Here is a 19,314-nt window from a genome sequence, read left to right as displayed (position 1 = left end):
GTCAAACTTTAGCATGCACTCACTGTAGTCAAGAAAATAAAATATTACATATTCACACAGGTGAAACTGTCACTAATTGCAGAATGTTAAGTAGGTTGAACAGATATACCTTTAAGGGAACAAGCTCCATTTATAACCCAAGTGCTGCATTCCACTGGCGAGGGATTAGCTCCACAGTAGCACAGCTCCACTTTAGCAACGCAGTAACTCTGTAACGGGCTCCACCTTAGCAACACAGTAACTCTGTAACGGGCTCCACGTTAGCAACACAGTAACTCTAACGGGCTCCACGTTAGCAACACAGTAACTCTGTAACGGGCTCCACGTTAGCAACACAGTAACTCTCTGTAACGGGCTCCACGTTAGCAACACAGTAACTCTCTTTAACGGGCTCCACGTTAGCAACACAACTCTGTAACAGGCGCCATGTTAGCAACACAGTCACTCTATAACGGGGTCCACGTTAGCAACACAGTAACTCTCTGTAACGGGGCTACTTCAGCTGTGGACCAGAGGGAGCCAAACTGGGTTGCAGGCCTGTTTCTGATGGGTCTCCACAAGAGTCTGGGTTTTAGGGCGAGAGACTACATTCATTCAAAGAGGAGGGAAGGGGAGTTACTTTGACCTATAAGCTGAAAGAGGCCAAAGTAGGATAAGGCTCTAGGTCACCAAGAAAATGTGTCAGGGGCCGGGCACACGATTGGGCCATGACTGAAAAGAGGGGAGGGAGAGAAGCTTATTGATATATTTCTACAGTCTATGGAGAGAAGCTAGGGACAGAAAGGGAGGAGGAAATGGAGGGGAGAAAGGGGTTTGGCTTGTTAATCATTGAGTCAAAGCAGGGCTTGGTCACTGCTGAACTGTAGACCCAGTCAGTCGGTTACTGACAACCAGTGAGAGGAGAATCAGACAATAACCCACTTGCATTTACCTTGACAGCTTCACAACACATTTTCATCCAGACTTTTCTTGTGTGTATTTGTATGGTGTACTGACAAAAGGACTGAAAGAACTTGCATGGTGGCGTGTCACAAGTCAAGATGTTGGCTGTTCATCTCCTTTCATACTACTTCTCCAAACTCCAAGAGGACCCCACTAAAAAGGTAAGAGCTGATCCAGTGTCAAACTGTCTCACTTGACTTGAGACAGAATTTGAACTGAAGTTGTTCTAGTAGCAGTAATACTCAGCATAGGGAGGGATCTTCTTTTCAAATGAAATCCCTTACCCTTGGGGTAGTACAGTGAGATAAAGATGGCTGTAATCAACTATGAAAGTGACAGACTTTTTCCAATTGAGGAAATCTGTGGTTGACATAGCTACCGTTAATTACGATGCACTACTTAAACTTTGAGTATTGGAAGGCTGAATTCAAAATGTAATCTGCTATTACTCTTGTTTTCCTGCTCAAAGTGAAAGTTCAAGAATACTCTGATGCTTTACCTCGTCTCGTTTATTCTCCTTTTAAAAGTGCATGAACACTGTAATCCATTTCACAAACAAGAGCTGTCAATGTGTTTGTTACATGCAATCATCTTTTGTTTTTGGTTCATCTTGGATGAGTTGTCTTATCATTGAGATCTGGCATTATTCATTTATTGGCCCAAGTTGAGTGCTACAGCAACTGAAGACTTTGAACAAGCGTATCTCTTGCCTTGAACTCATAAGTATAAAGGTTTAATGCCATTTGCTAGTCCAAAGCAGCTGCTATACATCATTCACAGGGAAATGGTCTTATAAGAGAGAAAAGAGAAAACGCTGCATACAGACACTAATAGTCTAGGACCTGGCTCAGATATGTATGTGCTTCATTTAGGACAGAATATCTCAACTGTTATAGACTAATATGAGCCCTGCGAACAACATGGGATGTGTGCCAAAATCTATCTGGGACGAAAACCCAGAAAATGGGCATTTCTTACAGGGTTTTTTTTAAGTGAATGGGATTTTTTCCCCCCTTTAAAGATATCCTCATGAATTTCTACCAGTTTAATCTTCACATTAAGAGAAATATTCTTTGTATTACACTTTGTCTCAAATGTTTTTTTTAAACATGCACATTTGGCAATATATCATTAAATATGCATAAATTCTCATATAAACCGTTGGAGCTACAAATTGTTCAGAATGGCAACTTATTACCACACAACTAACTACATACAGAAATTGCTATATATTTATTAACTTAAACCTTCTGGACTTGAAGCAAAGTTAGAACATTTGTGTAATTTAGAGTTGAACTGACAATTCGGACTTTGAACAATACAAGGGATTTTTGAATGAAAGCAAGCAAGCATTTGATTAATATAAAGATATTTTATTCTCAATCATACTATCATCTAATGTTCACTTAAGGTGGAGGGGGGGACTTTCAGCAGGGAGATCAGCAGGGAACTTGGCCAACAGTCTACAAGACAACTTTTAACACCACATTAGTACTATTGATGTGTCGCATACTGTAAGCGGGGTCAGACACATTACTCTCCACACAACAGAGTCCAGGTATGAGGATGATGATCAGAGTTCATTCAGTGATAGGGTTTTTACAACAGTCCCCTCCCTTGCAGTAGGCCTACTTGCAACAATGGATCGTGGAAGCAGGAAGTGACGTTCACTTTGCCTCTCTATTTGATCATCATTACAAGCTGCCAATAGTTTAGGTGTGCAGGGAGGAAACAAGGCTATCGTGACAAAATTCCTGTGACCACAGGAAGTGGGAAATACAGGGAAAATAAACGAATTGCTAAACCAAAGAGAGATAGAAGTGATTGTCAGAGCAATCGGAGGGAAGGAGAGGAGAAGGGCCATGGTTCAGTGGGGAGAGCGGGTTTCATCCAGGTGACATCCACTCACAGTGGGATGATCATCATCCCACCTCACAGTGAGTTAGTCAGCTTTGGGTTTATTCAGGGGAAAATCTCTGGGATAAGCCAGTAGTGGTGTGATAAGATGGTGACAATACTGTGTCACTGTGTTACTGACATTCTTCGCTGAGAAATTATTAACGTGTTTCCTCGGCAATGCCATTACTCGTTTCTTAGTGCCGGCGGGATTGACACACACACACACACACACACAAATACAGTACACCAGCCAGGCACATGGCCAGAAGGACCTTGTCCCGTGAATGCGTCACCAGCACAGTGACAGTTTAGCTTCAGTTTGGAGTATATTGTAGGTACTGAGAGAGAGAGGAAGAGTGAGAGACATGCATGGGTCGTTGTTGTTTTTTTACGCATACTGTACCTCCTAGTAATCGCTGTTCCTAAGACCATTTATAATGTATTTTTTTTAAATGTATTTAATTCTAATCACATTCCTGGGAAATTCTAGGTTGCCATCTCTCTCCTAAAACAAACCCCATAGTTAAAGTCCTATATTGAAACTGCTCACTGTAGGATGAGGTACTGGTACCACAAAATGGCTGGACTGTAACATTTTCTTTGACTTGATTTCGCAAGTCTTCAAGAGCATAATGTGAATATAGCAAACATGTGGGAGGTGAAATAAACATGAAGGATGAATGTGTGTTTGATCCGGTCCAGACGTCTTTGTTCTGCTGCTCTTGTTTGTTTTGTTTTTCCTGCAGGATGAAGAACAGAACACAGGTTTCCTCAGGACAGCTCTTTCTCAGACCGTTGGACGGGACCCTGGAATCGGGTCACATAACAGCTTTGAATGGGTTTAGATTTGCAATGCTTTATAATGAGCCTGGGGGGGGCGCCCAGGGTGGGATAGCCTGCTGAGTCTCTTATGTGGGTTCTGACCTGAAGATGTCTAGAACACTAAGAAGCTATAGTGTATATAATGTGGTGTGGTGGGAAGACTGGTTGCACTGCACACAATATTGGAGGAAACTGAACTGAAGTTTTTGAAGTGCAGAAAGAAATAGCTTGCTTTGGACCTAAAGGAAGGAAGGCCCAGTCCTTTTTTAAACCTGCTGACAGACTTGAAGAGGAGATGAGGAGAGGAGAGGGTCCACATTTTACCTCCCCCCCTCCTCCCTACACTCTTACATTTACTTCTCTTGTTTGCTCTGTCTTCTCTGTCTCGTCTCCCCCTTCCAGGTGGACAGGTTTCTGTACTCCATGCGTCTCCATGACGACCACTTAAGGGACATCTCGGCTCGTTTCCTAGGTGAAATGGCAAAGGGGCTCTCAGTGGAAAGCAACGCCGCAGCAACGCTTAAGATGCTGCCAACACATGTCCGCTCCACACCCGATGGATCAGGTAACACTATATTAGGGCGGTTCAATTGTTTTTCAAGCTGTTGTGTGAAAAAATTTGCAATATTTGTAATATTATTTTTATTTTTTATTTTTAATCATCAAAATATATTTGTTAATCATTACATTCATATGTACCCCCCTTCTCTTCCAGAGAAAGGCGAGTTCCTGGCTTTGGATCTTGGAGGCTCCAGGTTTAAGGTGCTCCAAGTTAAAGTGAGAGAGGACGCGGGGAGGAGGAGGAGGGGAGTGGAGATGGAGGAGAAGACCTACCCCGTGCCCAAGGAGCTACTCATTGGGAGAGGAGCAGAGGTGAGGGGGAGAGACGGGACACAGGGAGAGAGGAGCAGAGGTGAGGAGGAGGGGGGGGGAGACGGGACACAGGGAGAGAGGAGCAGAAGTAAGGAGGATGGGGGAGAGACAGGACACAGGGAGAGAGGAGCAGAGGTGAGGAGGAGGGGGGAGAGACGGGACACAGGGAGAGAGGAGCAGAGGTGAGGAGGAGGGGGAGAGACAGGACACAGGGAGAGAGGAGCAGAGGTGAGGAGGAGGGGGGAGAGACAGGATACAGGGAGAGAGGAGCAGAAGTGAGGAGGAGGGGGGAGAGACGGGACACAGGGAGAGAGGAGCAGAAGTGAGGAGGAGGGGGGAGAGACAGGATACAGGGAGAGAGGAGCAGAGGTGAGGAGGAGGGGGGAGAGACGGGACACAGGGAGAGAGGAGCAGAGGTGAGGAGGAGGGGGGAGAGACGGGACACAGGGAGAGAGGAGCAGAAGTGAGGAGGAGGGGGGAGAGACAGGATACAGGGAGAGAGGAGCAGAGGTGAGGAGGAGGGGGGGGAGAGACGGGACACAGGGAGAGAGGAGCAGAAGTGAGGAGGAGGGGGGAGAGACAGGACACAGGAAGAGAGGAGCAGAGGTGAGGAGGAGGAGGGAGAGACAGGATCAAGGAAGAGCGATGAGGAGGAGTAAGCAGGAAAGGTGGAGGGACAGCAGGAGAAGGGGACATAGAAGAAGGAGAGAAGCTACCTGACAGCAATGTGAGAGCAGAGGTGAGTGGTTTTAGAAGAGGAAAGAGGACTGGTGGGGAGAGGACAAGCTACACAGCAGTAGGGGAGCAGGGGTGAGCAGTAGGAGAGAAAGGGAAGAGATGGAGGAAGAGTAGGAAGAAAGAGGAGAGGCAAGAGATGGCCAGACGATATCAACCATCTCCATGCTGTTTGATTTACTATCCGTCTTCTTCCTCTTCTCTCTCTGCCTGCCTGTCGGTCTGCCTGTAGTTATTTGACCATGTGTCAGAGTGTCTGAAGGACTTCCTCCATCAGAAGAACATCAGTCTGGAGGAGAAACATCCTCTGGGCTTCACCTTCTCTTTCCCCTGTCAACAGACTGCCCTGGACCAGGTAACGATCTAAGTCTATATTAGCCATTGCCAACCTGTCGGCCGGAGCCCCACTGGTGGTATTGCAAGTGGGCCGCCAAATCATTTGCAAAACATTACGATCTTTGTGGTGGGGGGGGGGAGTGCAATTATTATTATGTATGAGAATGCATTTCTCCTTTGTTGAGTGATACCTTTATTTATTTTGTAATCAATTATTTGTTAATTAGCCTATTGCAGACAGCCACTCACTTTTAGTTGCTGGTTTCTGTGTGGTGCTGATGGACAGCTCCTTTTATCTAGATGTGGTACATCTTATTCCTGTATCTTTTCTTATATCGTCTCTGCTCCTGTCTCAAGGGAACAGAAGTGGTCCTATCTGTTTAAACATAGAACCTGGAAAACAAAACTAGCCTGTTGTATCCCCTCTCCTTTCTTTAGGGACTATTGGTCAATTGGAGCAAAAACTACCGTGCCCGTGGCCTCCAAGGAAAAGATGTGGTCGAGGCCCTCAGAGGGGCGATCAACAGGACTGGGGTAAGACGTCGATATAATACTATTAACTGGGGGGTACGGTGGTGCAGTGGTAAGCGCTGTCGCCTCACAGCTCGAAGGTCCTGGGTTCGATTCCCACCTGGGATGCTGTGAACGCTGAAGCAATGCGTGCCCGTCCGCATGTCCTCAAGTGCCCACCGCCCGGGTGGGGTCGTCAAAAGGGCCTTTCTGTGTGGAGTTTGCATGTTCTCCCCGTGCCTCCCGGGGGTTTCCTTCATATAGGAACCCCTTCACCAAAACATGCAATATCCTGGTTGCTAATGTGGTTCCTCCTCTGGTCCTTAAGGGCACCTGTTCAGAGGGAGGGGAACTGGTTGGAATAGCGTGAACCTCCCACGTGCTATGTCCTACCGGTGAAGCTTCCCCTGTCAGGTGAAAAGAAGCGGCTGGCTAACTGCCCATGTCTCGGTGGAAGCATGAAGCCAGTTTTCTGCTCTCCCCAGATCGGCAGAGGGTGGAGCAGCAACCAGGATAAATAAATTGGCACTAATGGGGGATAAAAATGGGATAAAAAATCAGGGGAAAAAATAAAAATAAAATAATAATAATAATAATACTATCAACTACATTATCCATAATCTCTCGAGACAGACCTTCGACTTGCATCGAAAATCTGTCGGCAAGCTCCGTGAAAAGGTGTGCAACAGCGCTTTCTGAGAGTGGGTTTTTTCCTTTGACGTTTACTAGGAGGGATGGTCACAGATAGGAGCTTTAACATTGAGTCAAAAGGAGAGATTGAGAAGTGCACTTACCCAAAAACCATCACTCAGAAGAACTGACTGCACCACCAATGACACACTTCATATACTGTATTGTGAACGTTACATTAGCCAGAAGACTTGATTTATTTACGCTCTCTCTCTCTCCAGGGTATGGATGTCGAGGTGTTAGCCCTGGTAAATGACACAGTCGGCACCATGATGACCTGTGGTTTTGACGACCAGCGTTGTGAAGTAGGACTCATCATCGGTTAGTAAATTCATATGAGAGGTTCGTATCATTCGCTGTCGCTGTTTCGAGCAGTTTTGACGACAGGCAGCAGGGGGCGGCCCGGGTTCATACAGCCTGTGGCAGAAAGATCTCTGCTGAAGTGTCCTTTTCAAGACAGAAGCTGAATCTGTGTTTTGACGTGTGGAAGGCAGGAAGTGAAAGGACTAATTTCTTCTTTGAGGGATCAATAGAGTTATGACAAATAGAGGATCATATCTTTAACTGTAACCCTCCCCTCCTTCTGTGAAGTAGGCATCATCATCAGTAATAGAGCTGAACAGTCACGTGACATCTCTTGCCCCGGAAGTGAGTTTCCCATTCATTTTCTCCATAAACATTTCCTTATATAGCGAGTTTTAAGGCTGGAACCAAGCCAACCTGTGACCTACTGAATCGTGAGTGACCATAAAATATTTCACTTGGAGCAAAAACAAAAAATAAAGACCCCCCCATACATTGTTATTTTTTGTTTGTGCTCCAAGCCAGCGAAATCAAGGTCCCTAAGGAGGAGGGTCATGGACAAGTTCAGTTTCACCATCTCAGGCAGACCAATAACTCTCATCTCTGAGAAATGCCTATGAAAGATTTTTGACTGCAGTAGCTTGAGAAGATGCAGCATCGCCCCAGACCACCTGCCAGGAGCAGAAGGGCTGCTTGAGAGATGTTGATTGGCGTGGATTTACCAACATGCGATGCATGCTGCCTAGGATCTTATGGCCTCTGCTCCATTACAAGGTTCCTATCTCCACCGTTGTGAACCTAGAGAAAAAGGTCAGCAACTGACAGAGGAGATGTCCTGGGCCTGCCAAGGATCTTGAGCAACAAAGGGAGGTGCTGCAATATAGAGAATTGAGTGACCTGAAAGTCTCCAAGACAGGGGTTGTGGTGAAGTTGGGCAGGAAGTGGAGAGCAAAGGATGCAGTGTAGCAAATGCAGTAATGGCCTTGAAGTCCTAGTGGGGACGGGTACCAGAGGAAGAGCTGGACTGGGAACTTTCATAGCCCCTCTGTATGACATACTGTAGGTCAGACGAAAGGATGGCAGGACAATTCAGCCGTGTAGATGAGAGGCAACAAGGAGCCTGGATGGGATGGGAGCAGGCAGTGAAGAGCAAAGACACGTGGACTGACCTATGGTGGGCATGATCAGGCAATCTATGGTTCAGACAATTTATGATGTCCTTCCCACCTGGACTACTGGGGCTTGGTCGATACTCCATTGTGCCCCCTATGCCCAAGAAGCAGGGGCACATGTTGAGCTGCTGCCCAAAGGCTCTAGGACAAAGCTGTTACCGTTGCCAGCGCAACCAAGTGCTCCAAACCTTTGCAGAGGCCATCTGCAGTGCCATAAACATGCGCAAGAGATCTACACTCATGAAGCAGACCATCAGCTCTGTGAAAAACAGCAGAAGCAGTTGCTAGGCTTCTCAACACTGCTCAGGATGAGCAGCTGGTGGTGAAACACCAAAACACCTGATTGACCCCAATATTTTTAAATCACTGATGATGTGCTCTTGTATAGCCTTGAAAGATGTAGCATTCTGGCGGGTTAGGGTAAGGTTACAGTTAGGATAAGGACTTGGGTGTCAGATTATAGGATTATAGATGGTTTAGGGTAAGTTATGGCATATTGTGGTGAGGGTTATGATTGAGGTTCAGGTAGTCAACTCTACTGTAAGTTCAGTGGTTCTCAAAGATTTGCGTGTCAAGGACCCCTAAACTGACACAAATTAGACCATGGACCCCCATTTGATAAGATTTTGTCCCAGGGACCCCCCCCCCCCCCCCCATCTGATACGATTTCTGCTTTTAGATGTTTTATTACAGATAAAGTATGAAACCCATGACCAGAATAGTCATACATTCTTTCTGTCATTATGTTACTTATGGATGGAATTATAGTGAAAATAAATGATGCCCCTTTTTGCTGGAGACCCCCTGGAACACCCTCAAGGACCCCTGGGTGTCCCCGTACCCCAATTTGAGAACCACTGTCAATACGAGGTTCTCATCAAGTTAGAAGTACAAGGCTGTGTGTGTGTGTGTGTGTGTGTGTGTGTGTGTGTGTGTGTGTGTGTGTGTGTGTGTGTGTGTGTGTGTGTGTGTGTGTGTGTGTGTGCGTGCGTGCGTGCGTGCGTGCGTGCGTGCGTGCGTGTGTAGGTACGGGCACCAACGCGTGCTACATGGAGGAGCTGCGGCACATCGACCTGGTGGAGGGAGACGAGGGGCGGATGTGTGTGAACACTGAGTGGGGAGCGTTCGGAGACGACGGGGCACTGAAGGATTACATCACCGCGTTTGACAAGGAGATCGACGCAGCCTCCGCCAACCCTGGGAAACAACTGTAGGGAAAGAGGCATTTTATTTCACGTAAAACATGGCGTAGCATACAGCATCCCCTAAGATGAGATAACACAACGTGCTACAACACAGCACAAAATATAACAACAATTTAACAAGTATAATACAATATGACCCCTTGGCCTCTCTGTTTCTCCTTCTCTCTCTCAGCTTTGAGAAGCTGGTCAGTGGCTTGTATCTGGGTGAGTTGGTGAGGCTGGTTGTATTAAAGATGGCTAGACTTGGACTGCTGTTTGATGGAGATTTTTCTGATGCTTTGAAGACGAAAGGGAAAATAAACACCGCGCATGTAGCAGCTATGGAGCAGTAAGTTGTCTTATCTGTCTGTTTCTCACTCTCTCTTTCTCTCCATTTCCTATCGGAACAGTACGAGTACACGATTATACCTGTCCATCTCACCTTTAGGTACAAAGATGGTCTGAGGAACACCAGAGACATTCTTCTGGATCTCGATTTGACCCCATCGCAAGAGGACTGCATTGCTGTGCAACATGTCTGCACCGTGGTCTCCTTCAGGTCCTCAAACCTGGTGGCTGCAGGGCTGGCTGCCATCTTGAGTCGAGTCCGACAAAACAGGAAGTTGAAGACGTTAAGGATCACTGTGGGGGTTGATGGAACTGTGTACAGGACACACCCCCAGTAGGTTTTCTGTCAAATATTCTCCACACAAAGAGAACAGTTCTCTCAATGTTGTTGCAATTCATACTGGTTACCAATAGAGGTGGATAAAAGTGAAAAAGAGTACTCGATGCTCCTTCAATTCCAGGTATGCCAAACGTCTCCACAAGGTGGTGCGTCGGCTGGTTCCTGACTGTCATGTCCGATTCGTCCTGTCAGAGGGCGGCAGCAGCAAAGGGGCAGCCATGGTAACAGCAGTTGCCCAGCGACTGGCATCACAGAGACGACAGGTCAGATGGCAGTTTGTGTGTGTGTGTGTGTGTGTGTGTGTGTGTGTGTGTGTGTGTGTGTGTGTGTGTGTGTGTGTGTGTGTGTGTGTGTATGTCTGAGTGTTTTTGCCTGCGTGCGCCTGCTCACGGTGGGCACATAACTTTGATTTTTGTTCATGCTAACTTAACTGTATCCGACTTAAAATTGTATTTTGTGTACTTGTCTTCCAGGTGGATGAGACGTTGTTGTCCTTCAGACTGAACCAGGAGCAGCTCAGACTGGTCAAGACCAGGATGAGGGCGGGGCTAGAGGCGGGGCTAAAGACTAAAGGCCCTTCCCCAATAAAGATGCTGCCCTCTTATGTGTACCGTACCCCTGATGGCACAGGTCAGAGCTCTGTGTGTGTGTGTGTGTGTGTGTGTGTGTGTGTGAGTGAGTGTGAAAACATAGTATTTTCTCTGCATTTTCGACTCCTGTCCACACAAAACAGCATTTTAGGTCAGTGGAAACAGAGCATGTATTTGTGTGGACCCGTGAAATGGGGTCACTGACATCATGACCTCATGTGTTTTCGATCTGGAAAAAAAAATCTGTGTCTTGTCGAATATAAATGCTCCAAATACAAATGTTATTCTGGTGTTTGACATAAAGTTTTATGACACATTATCACCACCTGCTGGCCTGGCATGCTTTTTTTTTTTTTTTACGTAGGGGGGGGATGTGTGTGGAGAGGGCCCAGCAATTAATTAATCAATCAACTTCTATCTTTTCTCAGAGCATGGACAATATCTAGCATTGGATCTGGGAGGAACCAATTTCAGAGTCCTGCTGGTGAAGATCCGTAGTGGTCTGAGTCGTTCCGTACGACTCTACAATAAGATTTACACCATACCACTGGAGATAATGCAAGGGACAGGAGAAGAGGTAGGACACATACGCTATGTTCACACTGCAAACCTTAGTGCTCAATTCAGATTTTAGTTTGTTGTAGCTCAGATCAGATTTTTAGTGTGGCTGATCATGTTCACATTAGCTTTTTAAAAGTGACTAATATCAGATTCCAGTGTGAACCGGACACAGTCCTGAAGTGACCCACATGTGAAGTGGCTGACAGCTGGGTTTACAGTATCACCCAAAACACGGTCAGGCTAATTGTAAAACGCACAGGTGATCCGCCCACGACCGCTTTGTTGGTTTGAGGCTTATTTGAACTTAGCTTTAAGACTCTTAACTTTTCTCCGACACTTCTTCTTCTGTGGCCCCGTTTGGCCATTTCTTTCCATATGCTTTCAAACAGACCGGTTACGATACGACCCCTCAAGTTTTGCTTCCACAGAAATGTCACTCCAAATGCTTATGAGGTCTAAAACCTCACTGTCCCTCCACGGACTGGTTCCATCACAGCTGTCCTCCATGTTTGTAATCACCGGATGACTGCTCTGGCCCTCCAGCCAGCGCAGAAAGTTAAATTATTTTAGATGGATAGCATTGTACATTTCATAAAGGTTACACCTATCTCTCTCTCTCACTCTCTTTCTCTCTCTCTCTCTCTCTAGTTGTTTGATCATATAGTGCAATGTATTAGTGACTTCCTTGACTACATGGGGATGAAGAACACTCGTCTTCCTCTGGGCTTCACCTTCTCCTTCCCCTGCAAACAGGCTGCCATCGACACGGTAAGCATCGGACACATGACAAATAGTTTATTTGTGTTTGATATGTTATGATATGTCTTCATAACAGGTTATGTGATCCTCGGTTAATGTCAAGTTGTCATGGCAACTCAACGTTGCATTGAAAGTGATGTTAACTGAATGACAATCACAAACATTCATAGGCTAAAAAAACATCAATTCATGTCCATGTCTGATGTCGCGTCATGTCATCATGACAGTGTTATGTCAGCAGCAGCGCCCAATCAGGTCAAAGCAGTTCATATGAAGGTACTACATAGATTGTATCCATGTAGAAAGATTAGTTGATATTTCCCCAAATTGCTCATTCTGTGATAACAAAGAAGAAACTGTGTGTGTGTGTGTGTGTGTGTGTGTGTGTGTGTGTGTGTGTGTGTGTGTGTGTGTGTGTGTGTGTGTGTGTGTGTGTGTGTGTGTGTGTGTGTGTGTGTGTGTGTGTACGTGCGTACATGCGTGTGTGTGTACGTGTGTGTGTGTGTACTCTACATACGAGGCCACAGACTATTCTCCTTTGAACGGTAGTTTTAATTGGTTAATTGGGATTAAAGCGATGCTCATATGTTTTGCAGGGCTCGTTGGTGAGCTGGACCAAAGGCTTCAAGGCCACAAACTGTGAAGGAAACGATGTTGTTGACATGCTGAGAGAAGCCATCAAGAGACGCAATGTGAGTCACAATAGAATAGTTACAATTCAATTCAATTCAAACTTTATTCAGGACACAGCTCAGGGAGGGTCCATAGCACAACAAACACCAAACACAGAATAGAAATATAGAAAATAGAGATATAAAAAGAAACAGATTATAAAAGCACAGGCAATTACAAATTATTCCACCAGGGTCATTTTACATCCAGGCTAAAATGCCAGTGGTTCCACAGTCTGGAAGAGAACCTCAGAACAGAGCTCAGAACAGGGTTGGTTAACGCTAAAATAATAGTTTGTAGAGTCTGATATCCTGCACAAATGAGATTTGGTATTACAGCTGAGCAGGTGGGTACATTGATGTCTACAAACATTTGGCTGGCACTACAGCTTCTTGGGACTTTAAGTAGCAGCCTCATGCTGTCATTATAGACCACTGTAAGTCTCCGCATGCTGCCTTTTTTGTAGTACCGCCACAAGTGGGCAGTATGCAGCAGGGTACAGTACGCTTTAAAAAGAGCAATCTTCACCACCACAGAACAGAAATACATTTTCCGAATTAACATGTTGGCTTGTGCGTACATCTTACGGCACTGTCTGGACATGTCCTTATCAACAGATAGGTCATTGGTTATGTAATGGCCTAAGTATTTAGCCTCATTACATTCCTTAAGAGAAACAGCAGACAGGAAGAAGTCAGGAAAGACTGATTTTCTGTCCTCCCTACTTCTGACAATCATAGCATTACAGAACGCTTGTATGATAAGAATGGGGACAGTGTCTGAGCTTACATACGATGAGCAAAATACGTTTTAATTTTACAGCCACCAACAATCTTGTACAAGTTCAATATTGTATGACTGTGCGTGTGTGTGTGTCTGTGTCTGTGTGTGTGTGTGTGTGTGTGTGTGTGTGTTTATGTGCGCGTGCGTGCGTGATCCTACAGGAGTTTGACTTGGACATAGTAGCGATAGTCAATGACACAGTTGGGACCATGATGAGCTGTGCTTATGAAGACCCACAGTGTGAAGTCGGACTGATAGCTGGTATGTATTTCTGCCTGTTCACAGCAGCTCTGGTCAATGTCTAGTGTTTTTACTCTTTATTGTGTTTTTATTTCGTCTTTTCTTTTGCAAAATACTGTGCGAGTAGAGTATGCACCAGAAATGGATACTGTGCTTTTGAAAGGATCCCAGAATTTCCCTCTGGGGATAAATAAAGTTAACCTGACGCTGCCAGATGGACGGTTTAGCTCCACATTATGTTTCACTAAACCAGTTGATCTGGGAATGCAGTAACCTGACCCGCTGACGGAGGCGGGCACCTTTTCCAAGCTACTTGGCAGGTGATTGGATGACCCATCTGTCTATCACCGCTGGTGCGTGTTAACTTCAACCAATCAGATCGCCATGCCTCTGACGTCACGTTTGCGACCGGAGGAAGGTGCCTGTCTATCATTGATTGAGTCCTCACCGTCCTCATCGTCATAAAGTCTCCTTCGAAGCATGACGTTAGATTATAACAAACTAGTTGTGTGGCTTAGCCTTCCCAAATGTTGAGGGTCGTTTTTTAGAATTTAATACATAGAATTGGGAACATTACATTCAATTTCATTCAGACTGCCTGTCACTTCCGCGGCGGCAGCCATGTTGACGAGTGAAAAGAACTACAAAGACCATGTACCCACTACTTGCCCAGACGAGCGAAGCCCGCCTAAGGCTGCCGCTGATTCGTCGAGCCGGCATGGTTCGGCCAATCATCTTAACTGCCTGTGCATGACAAGATGGATTACGTCGAGAGAATCTCTTTTGATCTCGCAAGGTTATCCATCTTGCAAGCAAGGTTAAAATAAAGTAGCCTACTCTATCTATCTATCTATCTATCTATCTATCTAACTATCTAAAAGTCTTAGCTGACATAGACGGTCAGCTTGCACGGTTGATTTCGCTACTGTTGACAAAATGTGATACTGTAAGTCGCGTCTGCTAAATGAGGTAATGTAGTATTATAATGTTTGATTGTCATGTCATGTTGTTTGACAGGAACAGGAAGTAATGTTTGTTATATGGAAGAACTGAGGAACATTGAGAAGGTTGAAGACAAGGAGGTGGGGAGAGACGAGAGGAGACAGGAGGAAAAGGTAATAACGCAGAGGAATCTCACACACAGTTGTATTATTATAGGTAGTTAAAGGGGAACTTCACCGAAAAACAACGCTGATTTATTTTGCACATGATCTCACACATATCCAAAAACTGTCAACCGTTTTGCAGACATTCATTTAGTTTGACAGCAGTTATTGAGAGTTGAGTACCAGTGATGTCATCGGAAGGCGCCGAATCATTGCTGTGTTAATTACAAGTCTTGTGATGGCATCGCTGGCACTCAACTTAACTCAAATCAATTTGTCAATAACTGGCGTCAAACTTAATGAAGGTCTGCAAAACTGTTTATAGTTTTTGCATGTGTGTGAGATCATGTGCAAAATAAATCAGCAGTGTTTTTCGGTTGACTGCACCTTTAATCTTTAAAATTGTGAGTGTGTGTGTGCGTGTGTTTGTGATTGTGATTGTGTATGATTTCGTGATTGTGATTGTGTATGATTTTGTGATTGTGTATGATTTCGTGATTGTGTATGATTTTTGGACAAACTATAGCTCACTCGTTGAATGAATGAATGAATGAATGAATGAATGAATGAATGAATGAATGAATGAAACCTTTATTGCCCCTCAGGGAATTTGTTATGCACAGGGAGAGCCCAAAAAGAACACAGGCACACATAAAGCACAACATATAAAAATATATAAGCATAAAATACATACATCATAAAAAAGCATAAAATTGCATGATCAATAAGGCACAAGGTGCAAGGTGCAAATTCAAAGTGCTAAGAGATCAAGCTATGGGCTAAAGCTTGTTAAGCAGCTGAATGCTGCGTGGGACGAAGGATGTAATGCCTCGTTTAGTTTTCATCCTGGGCATACAGTACCTTCGCCCTGAAGGTAAGAGTGCATACTCAGACCCTCAACTTAACTCAAATCAATTTGTCAATAACTGGCGTCAAACTTAATGAAGGTCTGCAAAACTGTTTATAGTTTTTGCATGTGTGTGAGATCATGTGCAAAATAAATCAGCAGTGTTTTTCGGTTGACTGCACCTTTAATCTTTAAAATTGTGAGTGTGTGTGTGTGTGTTTGTGATTGTGATTGTGTATGATTTTGTGATTGTGATTGTGTATGCTTTTGTGATTGTGTATGATTTCGTGATTGTGTATGATTTTTGGACAAACTATAGCTCACTCGTTTCTGTCCCCAGGAAGATGCTAGGATGGAGGGAGAGGAGACAAAGGGGAGAGACACACAGAGGATGTGTATAAACACAGAGTGGGGGGGTCTGGGGGAGGATGGCTGTCTGGATGACATCCTCACACGCTATGACACAGAGGTGGACCGAGAGTCACTCAACCATGGCAGACAAAGGTTAGAACGCCAGCGGAGTGTGTGTGGACCTCGTGGTGTCCCCTACTTCATCACCATGTCACACCATTTCTCACATGATCAGTATGACACTGTGTTTACCATATGTGGGCGGGTGCGTGTGCCGCAGGATTTATTTATTTTTTCAGTTACTGATGTCTTCTTCTCATACATGTATCTTCATGTGTGTGTGTGTGTGCGTGTGTGTGCAGGTTTGAAAAGATGACCAGTGGGCTGTATTTAGGAGAAGTTGTCCGTCAGGTCCTGTTAGATTTAACCAGGAGAGGTTTGCTGTTCAGAGGACACGTCACCGAAGCTTTAAAAACACCTGGAATATTCCACACCAAATACCTGTCGCACATAGAGAGGTAGGAGAGGGGGTGCGTCTCGGGTCACTGTTTGTGTGTGTGTGTGTGTGTGTGTGTGTGTGTGTGTGTGTGTGTGTGTGTGTGTGTGTGTGTGTGTGTGTGTGTGTGTGTGTGTGTGTGTGGGTGTGTTTGTGTGTGTGTGTGTGTGTGTGTGTGTGTGTGTGTGTGTGTGTGTGTGTGTGTGTGTGTGTGTGTGTATTTATTCATTTATTCATTTGTGCTTGTGGTATAAATTGAGATGTATGTGTTCAGAGCTGTTTCTACGTTTTTTTCTCTCTGCACAAAATTGTAAGGGATCCTTTATAACACCAGAATATGTGGTTTAGGAGTAACCTTCTGTGTCTTCTGTAGGTCAGAGCTCTCCCCAGCTCTCTCTACATGGCTCTGGCCTGTGTATGTTGAAGCTGTGTATTTATATATAACTGTGCTGTCTCCCCCTAGTGACCGCCTGGCTCTACTGCAGGTCAGATCCATTCTCCAGCAGCTGGGGCTGGACAGCACCTGTGATGACAGCATTGTTGTCAAAGAGGTACAAGTGACTATACATTTTTCACCCACATTGTGACCAGTGTATTTTAAACTAAACTAATATTTTAAAGTTAGCCTGGCTGCTACACAACAACAGACTGAGTCAACTCTGACCTGCCCCAGATGTGCTTCAGAAGAAGAAGAGAAGCACTTCTGTTTGGTAATACAAGAAGAAGAGAAAACCACAGAAGAAGAAGAGAAGCACATCCAGGGCGGGTGAAAGTTGACTCAGTTTGTTTTGTAGCTATGGCGTAGCAGCCTAGCTTAGCCTATAGATATGATCTGATTTCAAGATTATGGACGATTCATTTCAATTCAATTGCCGCTCGTATGAAATAAGTGATGATAATGAGCCAAATAAGCTTTTGACTCGACATAAATACAATCATTTCAGATGCCCCGTTTTCCTCGTTTTCAGGTCGCAGTTCAAACTGATGATCGTTTCTGCTGATGCTAATCAAACCCAAGTTGTCAGGGTGACTTAAACATCATAAAGCTGGAAATAAGGACCAGGGTGTGAAATAACCGGAATTCTCCTTTAATTCCAATTCTCCAGGGAAAGTTTTATGTTTTCAGGAAAAGCAATGGTGGTTTGTTTGGAATAGACGAATCAGAGAACTGGGTAGTGAGTTAGCATCGGCAGAGATAGCCACCATGGCCTGCACTGACTAACTGTCAGTAAACTGCAAACAGCCTGCACCTAAAGCGAGATAAATGCTTCAACGTCGTGAGCCTCGTGTTGGGAGTTTTCTCCGCAGCAGCTAGACAGTCATACTCGGAACGCGACTGGCAGCTGGGCTGGGGTGTCCGCAGTGCAGCAGTGCCCAGAGCAGCAAGCGGGGAGCGGCCAGAAGCAGGGGGGATCCCCTGGCACCCTGCGCAATTGCTACTTCTTTTAATGCTGTAACGAGTCCCATGGGACTTCAGGATGCCTACTACCTATATATATATATCTATATATATATATATATATATATATATATATATATATATATATGTGTGTGTGTGTGTGTGTGGATATATATAGTGTGTGGATATATTGTCTGTGTGTGTGTGCACACACAAACAATATATACACACACTATATATATACACACACACACACACACACACACACACATAAATGTATATGTTATAGTAATGGTAATGGTTTTCATTGTCAGGTGTGTGGAGCAGTATCACATCGTGCGGCTCAGATGTGTGGAGCAGGAATGGCGGCTGTGGTCGATAAGATCAGAGAGAACCGTGGACTGGACCATCTGAACATCACTGTAGGGGTGGACGGGACGCTCTACAAACTACATCCACAGTGAGATATTATTATTATTATTATTATTTGTAGTAGGAGATGGAGGAGATGGAGGGGCTGGAGTTGAAGTAATATTACTTTTATTCATTTGTTAATTTATTTAGTTTAATAAACCAAACAATTTGTCTTCTTCTTGTCTTACTGCTGCTGTTCCTGCTGTAGTTTCTCCAGAGTCCTCCAGGAGACAGTCAGGTGTTTGGCTCCCCAGTGTCATGTGACGTTCATCCTATCAGAGGAGGGCAGTGGGAAAGGTGCCGCCCTCATCACAGCTGTGGCCAGACAGGCGCAGGAGGAGATGTAGTCTCAACGCCAGACCCATGAGAGTTCTTACGCTGATACACTACGTTACTGCATGCTGCAGAGCTCTCTCTGGGTCTGGGACACTTTCCCTCAGCCGGCTGGTTATGGGAGGGAACCGTTCACTCGGCCAGTGATATGCCAGTGATGGATTCAGTCCTCCCCAATCAGTAAGGACTTTGCGATCAGACGACACGGGAGGCGCAGCCCATTTTTCAAACCGCTCTCTCATCGGTGTTACGACCTGTCACTCATTCAATTTCAACCTGCCTTCAAAAACCAGCAGTGGCTGTGAAGTGGCACAGACTCACTTATGTAGTATGCGGAGCACAGCGATTCAACGTAATATTTGAGGCTGGGGAGAGACTAGAGGAGATGTATCACAGGGTTTTCTGGTTAAAATGGTCTATAATACATCAACAAAAATACAAAAAAGTAAACACTCATGTTCAGGCAAAAAAAGAGTTTTGTCCATCGTTAGCTGGCGTAGCTTTATCCAGACATAGGCTTCGGCAGTATAAGACTTCACTGCTGAAAACACCAAAAAGCTTTTAACAACCAGCTGTCAAAATGTGAATGCTGTGTACAGTATAATGTTC

At 45.0% G+C, this 19,314-nt stretch overlaps 1 protein-coding gene across 1 annotated transcript; it reads left to right on the top strand.

Moving 5' to 3' along the window:
- Nucleotides 1-1,040: 1,040 nt before the first annotated feature.
- LOC310789022 (hexokinase HKDC1-like) lies at nucleotides 1,041-18,719 on the top strand (the record flags this gene model as incomplete). Its single annotated transcript, XM_083650628.1, has 21 exons — nucleotides 1,041-1,103; nucleotides 4,066-4,228; nucleotides 4,379-4,536; nucleotides 5,504-5,626; nucleotides 6,046-6,141; nucleotides 7,029-7,128; nucleotides 9,309-9,492; nucleotides 9,660-9,815; nucleotides 9,915-10,148; nucleotides 10,276-10,417; nucleotides 10,628-10,784; nucleotides 11,173-11,321; nucleotides 11,954-12,073; nucleotides 12,661-12,756; nucleotides 13,681-13,780; nucleotides 14,777-14,841; nucleotides 16,053-16,216; nucleotides 16,426-16,581; nucleotides 17,023-17,110; nucleotides 18,273-18,418; nucleotides 18,581-18,719. The coding sequence occupies 21 exons, from the start codon at nucleotides 1,041-1,043 to the stop codon at nucleotides 18,717-18,719; spliced, it is 2,799 nt and encodes a 932-aa protein (XP_083506754.1).
- Between the last annotated feature and the right edge of the window lie 595 nt (nucleotides 18,720-19,314).

This window comes from Poromitra crassiceps (assembly GCF_964638095.1).
Source record: "Poromitra crassiceps genome assembly, chromosome: 14".
Lineage (NCBI taxonomy): Eukaryota > Metazoa > Chordata > Actinopteri > Beryciformes > Melamphaidae > Poromitra > Poromitra crassiceps.
Note: the sequence above shows the minus strand (reverse complement) of the source record. Positions and strands in the feature narration are given on the sequence as shown.